Source organism: Symphalangus syndactylus, chromosome 12 (genome assembly GCF_028878055.3).
Source record: "Symphalangus syndactylus isolate Jambi chromosome 12, NHGRI_mSymSyn1-v2.1_pri, whole genome shotgun sequence".
NCBI lineage: Eukaryota > Metazoa > Chordata > Mammalia > Primates > Hylobatidae > Symphalangus > Symphalangus syndactylus.
In genome coordinates, this window is record NC_072441.2 from 124,039,375 (window position 1) to 124,055,360 (window position 15,986).

Below are 15,986 nucleotides of genomic sequence, written 5' to 3' on the forward strand. Positions count from 1 at the left end.
AGCCTCAATCGTGCCATTGCACTCCAGCCTGGGCAACAAAGCAAGACTCCATCTCGAAAAAGAAATATTAGTAACACTAAGCCTAAAGATTAAGACAGCAGTTCAATATTACCATGAGATTCCAAATGGTATAGTGAGTTCCCACCTCTCCTTCATTAGACCATCATATGTATCTAAGACTCAATCCATAGCCACATACTATACAAATCTAACCCTGGCCTACCAGTCTGAAAACCTCATCACTGGTCAAGACAGATGGGGTAAAAAAATGCCTAAAAATCTTTGTGTATATATATACATACATACATATGTATAACTACACACACACATATTCTAAAAGGTAACTAGGCACCAGCATATACCAAAACTATAGAATTACAAATAGACATCCCATCTTCTTTGGTCTCTAATATTTTTTAATTTGAGCAACTAGGGTTTTATGAGTTTTAAAAGAAAAAACAGATATTGAGTACTTAGAACATGCCTGGCACACAGCCCTCAATAAATGGCAATTATTTCATTACCCAATTCTTCCAGGAATTGAAGCCCAATCTGCTCAAGAATGAGTCAGCAGAACTGTTTCCTACTTCCCCTTTCCCTGATAACTCCAGATTTTTTCAAAAATGTGTCTCTCAAGAGACTTCTAATGTATGAACTTTTAGAGATAAACCACCAAAAAAATGGTATAAGACTGTGGTGACTTGCATGTGGACACTAACAGGCTAGGAACAAATGAATTTCTGAACTAGTTTTGAAGAGAGTTAGTACATTACATCCTGTTTTCTCTCAGTCATTCAATCACCTCTGATCAAGTACTCTTCTTTTCTTTTTTTGAGACAGTCTCGCTCTGTCGCCCAGGCTGGAGTGCAGTGGTACGATCTTGGCTCACTGCAGCCTCTGCCTCCCTGGTTCAAGCAATTCTCCTGCCTCAGCCTCCTGAGTAGCTGGGACTACAGGCGCATGCCACCACACCTGGCTAATTTTTGTATTTTTAGTAGAGATGGGGTTTCACCATGTAGGCCAGGATGGTCTTGATCTCCTGACCTTGTGATCCACCTGCCTTGGCCTCCCAAAGTGCTAGGATTACAGGCGTGAGCCACCACGCCAGGCCAAGTACTCTTCTTAATCTCACATGAGCAGGGGATTCTCAAAGCATGGTCCCCAACCAGCAGCACCTGTAACACCTGAAAATTTGCCAGAAATGCAAATTCTTGAGCTCCTCCCTCCTCAGCCCTAAATCAGAAACCCTGGAGGTGGGACCCAGCAATCTGCTTTAACAAGCTCTCCAAGCTCAAGTTTCAGAACTGTTCTATATGATTTGAAGTAGCTACATATTTACCTAGTCCAGAAGACATCTGTTAACACTGAAAAGGTTCTTAAGTATTTTGAAATCTCTATATGTGCAGTGCCACATTAAGAAAAAGCCCATCTGACTCACAATTTCAAGAAGATAATCACACTAAAGAAGCTTTTATTGTTTTTGAGACAGGGTCTCCTTCTGTCGCCCAGAAATGGAGTGCAGTGACATGATTATGGCTCACTGCAGCCTCAACCTCCTGGCCTCAAGTGATCCTCTCACCTTAGCCTCCCCAGTAGCTGGGACTACAGGTGTGCACTAGCACGCCTGGCTAGGTTTTCTATTTTTTGTAGAGACAGGGTTTCGCCATGTTGCCCAGGCTGGTCTTGAACTCCTGAGCTTAAAGCAATCCACCTGCTTGAGCCTCCCAAAGTGCTGGGATTACAGGCGTGAGCTACCATGCCTGGCCTAAACAAGCTTTTAAGAAGAAACTTTACATCCAGAGGTAAAAATAACACAGAGAAGCAGAAAAAAAAAAAGGTCTTAAAGGATGTCAGATGAAGAAGGTTACAACAAAGTCATTTAAAAAAGTCATTAACTATTAACCAGCAAACACATGGGCCAACTTAGAATGAAGTCTCTATCAACTTTAAATTTGCATTGGCCTATGTTTCTGGTTCAAGTTCTTTGATGGAAGAAAAAGATGTCTACAAGAACCAGGCACTACATATACTGATACCCAGTCCCTAAGACAAAGACAAATGGTCTAGAGAGGATATCACTTACCTTACAAGGAAAGTAGACCTAAAGTGATTTCAGATTCTCCTGTGATTTCAGATCCCCAAAATTCCCCTACCTTTTACTGCTTTCTGAAAGTCCTCTAATAAGAGTAGCTTAATAAGAAGAGAAAATGAAGTAATAAACATAAATGCTAAGGCAATTCTACACTTTGGCATGCCATCACAATGATAACAATAGCAGTGCTTAGGTTTACAAAACATTTTCACATACAACTCATATAATCTTCACCATCATCTTGAGGTAAATAATGGCAATAAAACTGATATTTATTGAGCACCACAGTGCCTGGCACTTAAGAGTCTGGTACAATTTTATCATTTAATTATTTCAACAACCTGTTGTGAGGGATAAACCATGTACCAATGTCAGACACAAAGCAGGATTTATATCCAATTATAACTGATTTTAAAACCCACATTCTCTAAATCTCCACACTATGGCAAGACTTGGAGACAAAACTATCAGTCCCAGCTCTATCATTTAACAGCTATGTGACCTCAAGAAGTCACTTAATTTTCTAAACTCTTCTTCATCTACAAAATGGGAAGATTAATACCTGCTTCACCTATTTCAGAGTAGCTGTAAAGGTCAAATGAGATGAAAGACATAAAAGGTCTTCTTCAAAAGCTCTAAAAACTACACAAATATTATCATCATTCCCTGTTTTTGCAAGAGACTGAAGTAAAGAGGAATAAAAACATACAATGGTGGGGAGATGCTGGTTTTTCTTGTTTGGTTTTTGTTTTCTGTTTAAAGCAGGTTGAGCACCAGCTGCCTGCCACTTGTGAGCTGGGTATGTGCCGCACAGGTGAGTGCCTTGTTTAGGAGGCGGTCGCTTTGTCAGGAAAATCTACTACCAAGGAAGAAATTACCAAACCATGTCTTTTTTTCTGTTTATGGAGTAGTTCACAGAAAATCTTGAGTGTTTTGACTAAAGCATGGAATACAGAAAACAAACTTCAGCTAGTGCTTTAATCTCTCCTGAAATTCTACAGGTATGTGTTTTATAAGAAGTATATGGCAGGATTTTAAGCCAGTCTGAAAGTCTGGTTTTTAGTAGCATTATTTTTGACAACTACCTACTGCTGAATGTTCAACTGGTGAAATTGAAGGTCTTTTCACTCAGAAGAAATCAATCAAGAAGAACTTGCAGTTCACAAGCTTCCGAGCTGTGTGGATGGCCCTGGCTCTCCAGACTGCCCTTCCCACTGAGATCTCTCACATGGGGTCGCCTGCTGCTGCCGCTCCTGACTCTCCTCCTGATGTGGTACCTCTCAGCCTTCCCACTACAATGTGACAGAATGTGTAGACTGGATGTACTTTTACAAGTATGAGCCAATTTACAGATGAGGCTTTCACTTCACACTTTGAGAGCATTCAAACTGCTCTGATCAAAATCCAATTCTAGTTATCCTAATGACCTCCCACCCCTCAGATGTGAAAGCCAGACAGGCCATTAGAGTTACTTGGGGTGGAAAAAGTCTTGATGGGGATATGAGGTTCTCACATTTTTCGTATTAGGCCAACAGGCTAAAAGAGAAGACAAACTGTTAGCACTGTCCTCGGACGATTAACATCTTCTTTATGGTGATGTAATCCAACGAGATTTTTAGACACATATTAAAACCTGACCTTGAAAACTGGCCAGGCACAGTGGTTCACATCTGTAGTCCCAGCACGTTTGGAGGTCAAGGCAGGTGAATCACTTGAGGCCAGGAGTTTGAGACCAGCCAGGCCGATATGGTGAAAACCCATCTGTACTGAAAATACAAAAATTAGCCAGGCATGGTGACGTGTACCTGTAATCCCAGCTACTTGGGAGGCTCAGGCACAAGAATCGCTTGAGCCCAGGAGGTGGAGGCTGCAGTGAGCCAAGATCTCACCACTGCACTCCAGCCTGGGTGACAAAGCAAGACTCCGTCTCAAACAAATAACAAAAACAACCTATTATGGCATTCAGGTGGGTAACTGAGTTTTGCCTCATTGCCAACTACATCGTGAAGACAGACACGTTTTCATCAATACTGGCAATTTAGTGTAGTATCTTTTAAACTTAAACCACTCAGGGAAGTTTTTCACAGGTTATCGTCTAATTGATAATTATTCCCATAGAGGATTTTACCAAAAAAAAAACCGTATTTCATACCAGGAGTGTCCTTTCAAGGTGTTTCCTCCCTACTGCAGTGGGTTGGGTTATACAATACCCAGAGATTTGCTGCCAAGGATCCATGAAATGATGGGTCAGGTAAAACCCATGATGTTTATGTCAGGATCTGTTTGAATTTATTAAAAGTGGATATTCATATTCCAGACGACACAAATTTTTTCTTTTTATATAGAATCCATTCAGATGTCTGTCGATTTGGATGCGTGATTGCAGCCCACGGCTTTTCTTCCAAGGAGACGATCACTTTTTACCAGATTATGCTAAGGAACATCACATGCCATTAACTTCACATTCTGTGAAAAGCCTAGAAGTACAGGATACTCTGCGGAAAGTGTTCAAGTTCGTACTGTGAAAAATTCATGGAGAGGTCAGTGTGCTGACTTACACTTAACTTTTTTTTCTTCTGAGACAGAGTCTTGCCCTGTCCCCCAGGCTGGAGTGCAGTGGCGTGATCTCAGCTCACTGCAACCTCCACCTCCCGGGTTCAAGTGATTATCCAGCCTCAGCCTCCTGAGTAGCTGTGATTACAGGTGTCCGCCACCATGACTGGCTAATTTTTTTTTTTGAGACAGGGTTTTGCTCTTTTTGCCCAGGGTGGAGTGCAATAGCACGATCTCGGCTCACTGCAACCTCCGCCTCCCAGGTTCAAGCGATTCTCCTGCCTCAGCCTCCTGAGTATGTGGGATTATAGGTGCATGCCACCACGCCCAGCTAATTTTTGTATTTTTAGTAGAGACAGGGTTTCACCATGTTGGCCAGGATGGTCTCAATCACCTGACCTTGTCATCCACCCGCCTCGGCCTCCCAAAGTACTGGGATTACCAGCGTGAGCCACCGCACCTAGCCTGAAACTCACGAAGAACCCACAAACTGGTTACACCTTATGATTTATTTTGACAAAAATCATGTCAGGTCCTTTAAAGATGATATTCAGAGGAATATCTTTAAAATACCTTTTAAATACCTTTAAAATAACAACAACAACAAAAAAAACAAAACAGGCCAGGCACAGTGGCTCACGCCTGTAATCCTAACATTTTGAGAGGCTGAGGTGGGCAGATCATTTGAGGCCAGGAGTTCAAGACAAGCCTGACCAACATGGTGAAACCCCATCTCTACTAAAATACAAAAATTAGCCGGGCATGGTGGCAGCCGCCTGTAATCCCAGCTACTCGGAAGGCTGAGGCAGGAGAATTGCTTGAACCCAGGACGGGGAGATTGCAGTGAGCCAAGATTGCACCACTGCACTCCAGGCTGGGAGACAGAGCGAGGCTCCCTCTCAAAAAACAAAACAAAACAAACAAACAAAAATAACGGTCCAGATTCAGGGCCTCATGTCTGTAATCCCAGCACTTTGGGAGGCCAAGGTGGGAGAATCACTTGAGCCTAGGAATTCAAGACCAGCCTGGCCCAGTACACCAAGACCCCATCTCTACAGAAAAATTTAAAAATTAGCCAAGCATGGTAGCACGCACCTGTAGTCCCAGCTACCCAGAAGGCTGAGTCAGGAATGGCTTCAGCCATGAGTTTGAGGCTGCAGTGAGCTATTATCATGCCACAGCACTCCAGCCTGGGCAACAGAGCGAGACCCTGTCTCAAAAAAAAAAAAAAAAAAAAACCCAGCTAAGTAAATAAACTATTGAATAAAGCAGGCTGAAGACCCTTACAGAGAAACTTCAGACTTCATCACTTTACTTGGAATTTTACTGCCAAGTGGGCTATGATAACAGAATCTGTACCACAACTTATTACTTTGCTAAAAATATGGACCCCAACTACACATCTATAACTTACACAGATTTGGAGATTAATAAAAATCTAACAGCTGATTTCTTTTTAAAAGTTTAGTCTGCAGGATTGGCAGTCAAGAAAAAAAGAAAAATAAACAAAAATAAAAAATGAAGTTTAGTTCTTATATTAAGTCACCATAATTAAAATTCCCTCATAACAGCCTTCCTGTCCTTTCCATAGTATCGTTTTCAACCTGGGGTGCCGACAGCCTTCATTCCACAAAGATTAAAACATGAACTACTGGCCAGGTGCAGTGGCTCACACCTGTAATCCCAGGATTTTGGGAGGGCAAGGCAGCCAGATCACTTGAGCCCAGGAGTTCAAAACCACCATGGACAACATGGCAAAACTCTGTCTCTACAAAAAAAAAAAAAAAAAAAATAGAAAGGCATGGTGGTGTGCATCTATAGTCCCAGGTATTCAGGAGGCTGAGAGGTGAGAGGATCACTTGAGCCTGGGAGGTCAAGGCTGCGGTGAGCCATGAGCCATGATCTCGCTAATGCACTCCAGGTTGGGCAACAGAGTGAGACCCTACCTCACTACAAAAAAAAAAAAACTACAGATCCAAAATAAAAAATAAATAAATAAATCAGATCACTTAAAATAATGAGTTAGATTTAAGGAAAAATTTTTGTTATTCCAAACTTCATAATTTAAGGGTTTTTGTTTGTTTGTTTTTCTGGAGAGGGAGTCTTGCTCTGTCGCCCAGGCTGGGGTGCAGTGGCGTGATCTCGGCTCACTGCAAACTCCGCCTCCTGGGTTCAGGGGATTCTCCTGCCTCAGCCTCCTGAGTAGCTGGGATTACAGGTGCCCACCACCACACCTGGCTAATTTTTGTATTGTTTTAGTAGAGACGGGGTTTCACCATGTTGGCCAGGCTGATCTCGAACTCCTGACCTCAGATGATCCGCCCACATTGGCCTCCCAAAGTGCTGGGATTACAGGTGTGAGCCACCGCGCCCAGCCTAAAGTTAATTTTTAATAGAATTTTTAGAAAATGAGAGAGGGAAGCTGAAGTAAAATCATTCAGCTGTTAAAAGGTATGTGAGATATTCAACAGACAAGTAAGTATTCAACCCTAGATTATTAGTCACAAACATCAGCTCACCAGAAAGGTTTAATAGCAGAGCTTGCCTCTCACAGTGGCTCACGCCTATAATCCCAGCACTTTGGGAGGCCGAGGCAGAGTATCACTTGAGCCTAGGAGTTTGAGATCAGCCAGAGCAACATAGTGAGACCTCCATCTCTACAAAAAAAAAAAAAAAAAAAAATTACCCAGGTGTGGTGGCGTGTGCCTGTAGTCTCAGCTCCTCGGGAGGCTGAGGCAGGAGGATTGCTTGAGTCCAGGAGTTTAAGGCTGCAGTGATCTATGATCACAGCACTGCACTCCAGCCTGGGTGGCAGAGCAAGACCTTTCTCTAAAATAAAACATAAAATAAGAGTTTACAAAAAAAAAATAGCAGATCTCAGGAAAGTCACACAGCACTCACTCTTTTCATACCAAAAATGGCTCTATTATTTTTGTTCCTTCTAAATTACATTCACAAAAATCACTTTCGGCAAGGCAAATTATTATCACAGCTTATCACATATTATTAACAATGAAAAATGACCATTTTAGCAAAAGAAAGAAAAGTCCTGGACTCTGATAAACCATTTCCATAACGTATGTACCTTTTTACTGATTAACTAAACATATTATTTGGATTACATTAAAACCTACATGTAAACCCAAGAGTCTAACAGACCTAACATTCATATATGAAATTATGTGCTAATACCTCAATATTGCAAACTCAAGACAGTAATTTGTACACTAGATTCGAGCATCTAGATTTACCATGTAAATGTCAAATGATACATCCACTGAGAAGCTTTTGAATCTAATTCATTCATTCATTCAATTCAGACTCTATCACATTTCTAAGTGGTGTCCTCAACTAGGGGCAATTCTGCCCCCCAAGAGATTTAAGAATGTCTGGAGGCATTTTTATTTGGAACAAGTAAGGGGCAAAAAGAAGGTACTATTGGCAGCTAGTGGGTAGAGTCCAGGGATGCTGCTAAACATCCTACAATGCACAGGACAGCCCCCCACAACACAGAATTAGCCAGCCTAAAATATCAATGCCGCCAAGGTTAAGAAACTATGACGTGGCTGGGCGCAGTGGCTCATACCTGTAATCCCAGCACTTTGGGAGGCCGAAGAGGGCGGATCATGAGGTCAGGAGATCGAGACCATCCTGGCTAACACGGTGAAACCCTGTCTCTACTAAAAATACAAAAAAAAAAATTAGCCGGGCGTGGTGGCAGGCACCTGTAGTCCCAGCTACTCAGGAGGCTGAGGCAGGAGAATGGCGTGAACCCGGGAGGTGGAGCTTGCAGTGAGCCGAGATTGCACCACTGCAATCCAGCCTGGGCGACAGAGCGAGAGTCCGTCTCAAAAAAAAAAAAAGAAAGAAAGAAATTATGATGTACAGAAAAAAAGTTTTTAAACCCATCTGTCTAAAAAACAGTACTCACTGCACTTTTGTTTCCTATATTATTTGCTAATTCCTTTCTTTTCATACTAGGCTTTGGCAATAAACTTGACCTCTTCCCATTTTTTCAATCAGCTTCTAACTTCCAAACTTGTCAATAGAATCATCATCATTCCAGTTAGCCAGGTTCTAAATCCTGGTGTCATCTTTGAATTATCCCTACTTTTTTTTTTTTTTTTTGAGACAGAGTCTCGCTCTGTCACCCAGGCTGGAGTGGTGCAATCTTGGCTCACTGCAACCTCCACCTCCCAGGTTCAAGCGATTCTCCTGTCTCAGCCTCCTGAGTAGCTAGGACTACCGGCGCGTGCCACCATGCCTAGCTAATTTTTCTATTTTTAGTACAGACAAGGTTTCACCATGTTGCTCAGGCTGGTCTCGAACTCCTGACCTCGTGATCCGCCCACCTCGGCCTCCCACAGTGCTGGGATTACAGGCGTGAGCCACCGCGCCTGGCCGAATTACCCCTATTTTTAATAATAACGGTAGTATTAGTAATGGCAGCAGCTAACACACATTTAGCTCATACTATGTGCCCAGCCACTATTCATTTAATACTAAGTACTATTATTATCACCACTTTACAAATGAAGAGTCCAAGGCACAAAAAGTTAAATAACTTGTCCCATGTCACAAAGCTCATAAGCAGCCAAGCAAGGTTTCAAATCCAAGAAAAATGGGTCCAGAGTTCATGCCCTTAACAAATACTCCAAAGTGATCTCTCTTCTTTCATCCGCTATCAAATCATAAAGTCCTTTAAGTTCCAAAGGGCAGGGACTCTGTTATGTTCACAGCAACATTCCCACAATCCAGTACATAACAGGTGCTCAAAAAAACCCTTGTTTGTTGAATGAATGAAAGGCCCCTTGAAATTACTCCTCCCATTTCCACTGCCACCACTCAAGGCCAGTCTTTCAGGTAAAGACTAGCCAATCAGGTAAATGGATATAAACTTCTCTGTCAGATTTTCCATAACCCAGTCCCATCCAGCCTATCAAAATTTTCTTTCTACTGCTTCTTTTTTTTTTTTTTTTTTTTTTTTTTGAGACGGAGTCTCGCTCTGTCGCCCAGGCTGGAGTGCAGTGGCACGATCTCGGCTCATTGCAAGCTCCGCCTCCCGGGTTCACGCCATTCTCCTGCCTCAGCCTCTCCGAGTAGCTGGGACTACAGGCGCCCGCCACCACGCCCGGCTAATTTTTTGTATTTTTAGTAGAGACAGGGTTTCACCGTGGTCTCGGTCTCCTGACCTCGTGATCCGCCCGCCTCGGCCTCCCAAAGTGCTGGGATTACAAGCGTGAGCCACCGCGCCCGGCCTCTACTGCTTCTTAATTAGAATCATAAAATCTTAAAACCAGAAAGTATCTTAGAGATCATCCAGTCCAACCTCCTCACTTTACAGATAAAGAAACCCGAAGATGGTGACTAAAATCACCCAGGCAGGTGGAGCCAGAACCAGAACTTAACTCTTGCAATTTTTGCTCTATGATCTTTTTCTTCCAACTCATAATGATGCTTCATTCCTGACAGATGTCTCCTCACTATCCCATCAACAAATTATATCTATTCCCATGTTCCTGCTCAAGTTGTTTCTTCTACCCAACTTGTTCTCCCTCTCCATAGATCCAAATCCTCAAAATGTCTTCCTATTCCATTCTTCACGACTTCCTCTTTCTTGGAAAATCTTATATACCGAATAAGATAGTAGAGCAAGAGGATCACCGTTGCCTACTAGGCCAAGTTTAATGCATAGTAACACTTCCCACAAAGTGAAGCTTACTTGGATGATTTCTTCCCTGTAAACTGCTAATCCATTCTTCCATCCTGTGTTTTAGGAAGTGATTTTAATAAAGATTAGCTCATATATCACCTTCATAAAGTGTTCATATACCTGAAAGAAACACTCAAGCACATCTTTAATAAGAGACACGTGGCCAGGAACAGTGGCTCACGCCTGTAATCCCAGCACTTTGGGAGGCTGTGGCGGGTGGATCATGAAGTAGGGCATTCGAGACCAGCCTGGCCAACATAGTGAAACCCCCATCTCTACTAAAAACACAAAAAATTAGCCGGGCATGGTGGCAGGCGCCTGTAATCCCAGCTACTCGGAGGCTGAGGCAGGAGAATCGCTTGAACCTGGGAGGCAGAGGTTGCAGGGAGCCAAGATTGTGCCACTGCACTCCAGCCTGGGCGACAGAATGAGACTTCGTCTCCAAAAAAAAAAAAAAAAAAAAAAAGAGTTTGGGCCAGGAACCGTGGTGGCTCACACCCGTAATCCCAGCACTTTGGGAGGCCAAGGCAGGCGGATCACCTGAGGTCAGAAGTTGAAGACCAGCCTGGCCAATATGACAAACCCCACCACTACCAAAAATACAAAAATTAGCCGGGCGTGGTGGTGCACACCTGCAGTCCTAGCTACTCGGGAGGCTGAGGCAGGACAATCACTTGAACCCGGGAGGCGGAGATTGCAGTGAGCCGAGATCCCACCATTGCACTCCATCCTGGGCACCAAAGCGAGACTCTGTCTCAAAAACAAAAACAAAAAAAAGACAAAAAAACAGTTTGGAGACAAGTATTCTAAAAATACATTGACAATGCGATTAAAATAATAGGTTTCAGACTACAGGGAGCATACATACATGTATGTATGTATATGGGCACGCGCGCACACACACACACACTACAAAGGAAAACTTGTTCATATACTGACTGACGTCCTAACCATGCCCACCAACCTCTAGCCCTTGCCGGCAATCTCAGAATTCTGTGTGTCCTACTCTTAAGCATAGTACAGAGGCTTTGGCAAAGCCTTTCATTTCTAGTAAAAACGAAATACAAAACAAAACAAACCACAAACGCATGTCAAAAGTGATGAGATGATGCTACCTTCATCTTTCCTACAGAAAGGCATTTCAGGGCACTGTCCACAGTTCACTATCCTGACACTGCTCATCATCTAACGTAAACATATACCTTGTACGCCACAATCTCCTGAAATTCAGTTCCCATTTCCCAATCCCTTAGGATACAACCCATTTCCCCTTCACTAACGACGGGTTTATGCTCCCACCTCTGGGACTGAGCTCATACTGCCCTTCATCCTTCCCTCTCCTGAAGCTGTCATTCACTCTTTCTGCAGCCGCACAGTCCCGTCCCAGAGTAGACGACAGACCATCCAGAGTCCCCAAGCCCACTTCTCTTTCCTTCTCCGCCCCCGGGATCTGCCAGCCAGGCTAGAGACGCGAGGGGGGAGGGGTGTGACTCGCCTCCTAGGACTGGACCAGATGGCAGCGGATTCCGCCCCCACTCTCAGGCACCCTCCACCCTCCGACCCCCCGGGCAGCCCGTCCGCCACCCACCCCGCCCCGACCCCACCCCCGGCCTCCCGCACGCCCTCACGCCGGCTCCCGGACACACTCACCATGCTGGGTGAAGATATTGAAGCCGGTCTCTGTGGTGCGCCCCGCCGGGTCCCGCCTGCGGCCGGAGGGCCTGGCTGCACTGCTGCCCCGGATCCCGCGGGGCTGAGGCTGCTGGAGCCCCGGAGCTTCCCCGACGCGGCCCACCTGCTGCCCCATCCCTGCTCTCGCGTACTCCCGCGCCCCCGCCGACCCCTGGTCACATTCCTCCTCGGCTCCGGCCTCGGGCTCCTGGCGCTGCTCCGGCCTCTCCCTCCCAGCCCAGGCCCTGGCCCTGAGCGGCTGGGCCGCCGGCGGCTCCGCACCCGGCCTCCTCACGGCAGCCGCCGCGCTGCTTCCAGGCGACTCACAGATCCTGCTTTTCCCTCCTCCTCCCGTGGCTCCGCGCCCCCAACGCCGCCGCCGCCGCCATCTTTAAACCACCGAGCGCTGGGAAAGCGTGGGACAGAGCGTCTCCCGCCCCCCGCCCGCCAGTCACCTCCGCCGCTGGGAAGGAGGGCTTCCCGGCTGCCGCCCCGCCCTGCCGCGCTGCGCCCCCGCCCCCGCCCCGCCCCCGCCTCCTCGCAGGGTGGGTCCCCCAGTGCCCACCTCATTTGCCGGCCACCGCTGCTTGAGGTCTTTCGTCCTCCGCGTCCTGTCGCCGCACCTCGGCATCCCACCCCTCAATCCGCCTCAGCCGACCCCCCTCACGCGTTCAGCTCCACACGCTACCGCCTTTGGGGTTGGTCGGTCTGACCGGCCTTCCCCATCCCACCTCCACCTGTCAAACCAGTGAGTCGAGGGCTGAGTGCCCCCGCGTGCGCAGCTCAGGTGCAGGCACAGGTGGGGCAGAAAAGCACAAGGCATTTATTTGGTCCTTGCCATCCAGTTGAGGAGCTCTAAAATACCCAGAGGGATCCCTTTTAAACACCCTTGTCAGCAGCAGGCTTCCAGTAAAAATTAAAATGGTATAAAATTTACAAGAAGAGAGTAAAATGCTACCTTACTTGATTTTAACTTTTGGAGATTATTTCATGATGTTAAATCGCACTGGCCTGGATTGTGTGCCTTCTATAGTCTCATTGGGGACGCAATTGTAGCCCCATTCCTCATATTATATTACCATGAATTCCTCTTGAACTCTACCATCTCACCACATGTGAGTTTCTGTTTCCTTACAATGCCTGACAGTAAAGTTAATCTTCCCACTGGCATCCTTTATACACTGTGCACGTGGTCAGGTCTTCTTTTGATGACAAAGGAGAAAAAATATATATCTTTGACTCTGTTTCTGAATGAGAACTTACTCATGTTAGCTTATGCGGTCGAAAGAGAGTGAATGAGGCAGAAAAGAAGTGTTTTATACATACACATATACTATATACAATTGACTCGCCATCCCCCTCTCCCACTGTGCTTACTTGCATCTTAATGTTAATTCAATTTTTCTTAATTCTCAAAAAGCTTGATCATTCTCCTGTTATTCTTTTGGCTTCCCAATTTGCTTTATAAAAAGTATCAGTTAATGGAGGTACTACACTGAAATTTTGCTCAAATTAGACAGGACAGGAGCCACTGCAAAGAAGGAACAAAACAACCACTGGAAAGGTAGGGTTGGGAGAAGAGGTGGATGAAGCTCTCCTTTGCATATCTTTCCTGAACCGGGTTGACCTTAGATGAACCATCCACTGACGTAGATATTGCCTCTTATAAAAGCGCTATGAAATTATTCCATTGCTATCCAGGGTGTGGCCAGTAATAACTGAAATTACCTCCAAAATGGGAACGGAAACACTATGTGTAAACACTGGATAAAATATGAATTTTCCATTTGGATTAAAGTTTCCCTGTGTTTAAAATACCTTTCTTTTCTTCTAATTCCCAGTGTTTGCAACTACTGAAAAAAATTCATTCGCAAGGGATAAAGATGTCACAGAGCCAGAATTTGGTTTACTGTTTGATTTTTATTATGGGAGAAAATTTTAATTTGGGGATAACGGTTTGGTTTCTCTGCTAATTCATGCATACTATATAAAAATAGATGAATATATGGGTTGAACATCTCAAATCTGAAAATCCAAAATGCTGCAAAATTCGAAATTTTTTGAGCACCAATATGACGCCAGAGGTGGAACATTTCACACATAAGTACTTAACATAAACTTTGTTTCATGCACAAAATTTGTAAAATATTGTATTAAATTACATTCAAGCTATGTGTATAAAGGTGTATACGAAACATAAATGAATTTTGTGTTTAGACTTGGGTTGCATCCCCAAGATATCTCATTATGTGTATGTAAATATTCCCAAATCTGAAACACTTGTGGTCCGAACATTTATGATAAGGGCTGCTCAGCCTGCAGTAGAGTGCAGTGGCTAAGGGCAGGGGCTCTGAAGCCGGACTGCTTGGGTTCATAACTTGGCCCTGACACTTATGAACTATTTGATCTGGGCAAAGTACATAACCTTTTTGTGTCTCAGTACGTTATCTGTAAACTGATGATAATAACAAATAGTATCTACCTTATAGGAATATTGTGAAAATTAAATTAGTCAATATATATGTATAGTACTTAAAACAGTATTTGGCATATAACTGGTGTTATATATGCATATACTATTAATACAAAAAACATAATGGTTTTAGGTTTTACAAGCCTAACTTTTTCAAATTATATATATATATATATATATATATATATATATATATACTTAGATCATGGGACAAATTATAAAGCATTTATTCAGGTGAGCCCCCTCTACCTGCCACCCTGTATATAACTAAAAACAAAAACACCAGCCACCAATAAAAATATGTAGAATCATATAATCCCTTTATTCATCATACCTACCTAGTTAACACCAGCAAAGTGTACGTGGAGTATTACATAATACCTTTGATTGGCCGGGCACGGTGGCTCACGCCTGTAATCCCAGCACTTTGGGAGGCTAAGGCGGGCGGATCACGAGGTCAGGAGATCGAGACCATCCTGGATAACATGGTGAAACCCCGTCTCTACTAAAAATACAAAAAATCAGCCGGGCGTGGTGGCGGGCGCCTGTAGTCCCAGCTACTCGGGAGGCTGAGGCAGGAGAATGGCGTGAACCCCGGGGGGCGGAGCTTGCAGTGAGCCGAGATCGCGCCATTGCACTCCAGCCTGGGCGACAGAGCGAGACTCCGTCTCAAAAAAAAAAAAAAAAAAAAAAAATACCTTTGATTTACATGTGAAGATCTCCTCTACCATTAATTCTTAAGATCCTGTACAGACTAAAGCAAATATCATGTACGTGGAGACTTAGTTGGCACCATTATCTTGCCAATGTTTTCTACTCTTTCATTTTTAAAGTGAAAAGAGAACTTTCAGAATAGGGAAAGCAGGGAAATAGACTAGAGAGATTTAGTTAATTAGGTACAGAAAACTATTTCACCTCAATATAACCAAGCCAAAGTGACTTGCCTGAGAATTACCTAAGGCTCATTACCATAAGCAGCGGTTACTGCCACAACAACTCAACATCTAAAATAATCCCAAATAGTTCTGTCTCAGACTGAATTGAGGGAGCTGAGAGCTTCAGGCAGGGGCAGAAATCAGGGAAAGAAAGTAGCAGGGATGGTGCACATAGCACAAGGACAGCCTTACGTGAGCAATGGCCAGAGGCTGGCGTAAAAGATCAGACACATCACCAACGGCAATAAGGCGTGCTGAAGATACAGACACTCTTCATCCTCATCATCCTTATCACAGGAGCAACACCACTCTCTCCAGAAGGAAGGAGCTTGTGAGTAATGCCTCACTAATCCCTGACTTCACCAGTCTGCATTTCTAGGCTATTGCCATACTTTTTACAGTTTTACAGTATCTCTCATATCTACCTCTTCCCTTCATCTGTATAAACAGCGTTATGTAAGACACAGTGTTAGCTTAGGCTCAGGTCATCTCTGCGCTGGTTTCTCCTGCTACTAGCCCTTTCTTCCTAGAGATTCCTCACCTTTAGCA

General features: G+C 44.3%; 1 protein-coding gene and 1 pseudogene across 6 annotated transcripts in view; one reads left to right on the forward strand and one right to left on the reverse strand.

Annotated features, from left to right (window-relative positions):
* Positions 1-12,438, reverse strand: part of ABL2 (ABL proto-oncogene 2, non-receptor tyrosine kinase) — a 115,821-nt gene extending 103,383 nt beyond the window's left edge. For all 6 annotated transcript variants that reach the window (XM_055255724.2, XM_055255718.2, XM_055255720.2 and 3 more), the window contains exon 1: positions 12,009-12,438. In XM_055255724.2, coding sequence (XP_055111699.1) covers positions 12,009-12,165 — 157 coding nt within the window. In that variant the 5' untranslated portion in view covers positions 12,166-12,438. The remainder of the gene's footprint in view (positions 1-12,008) is intronic.
* LOC129469261 (UDP-GalNAc:beta-1,3-N-acetylgalactosaminyltransferase 1-like) lies at positions 3,180-4,549 on the forward strand (annotated as a pseudogene).
* Positions 12,439-15,986: the final 3,548 nt, after the last annotated feature.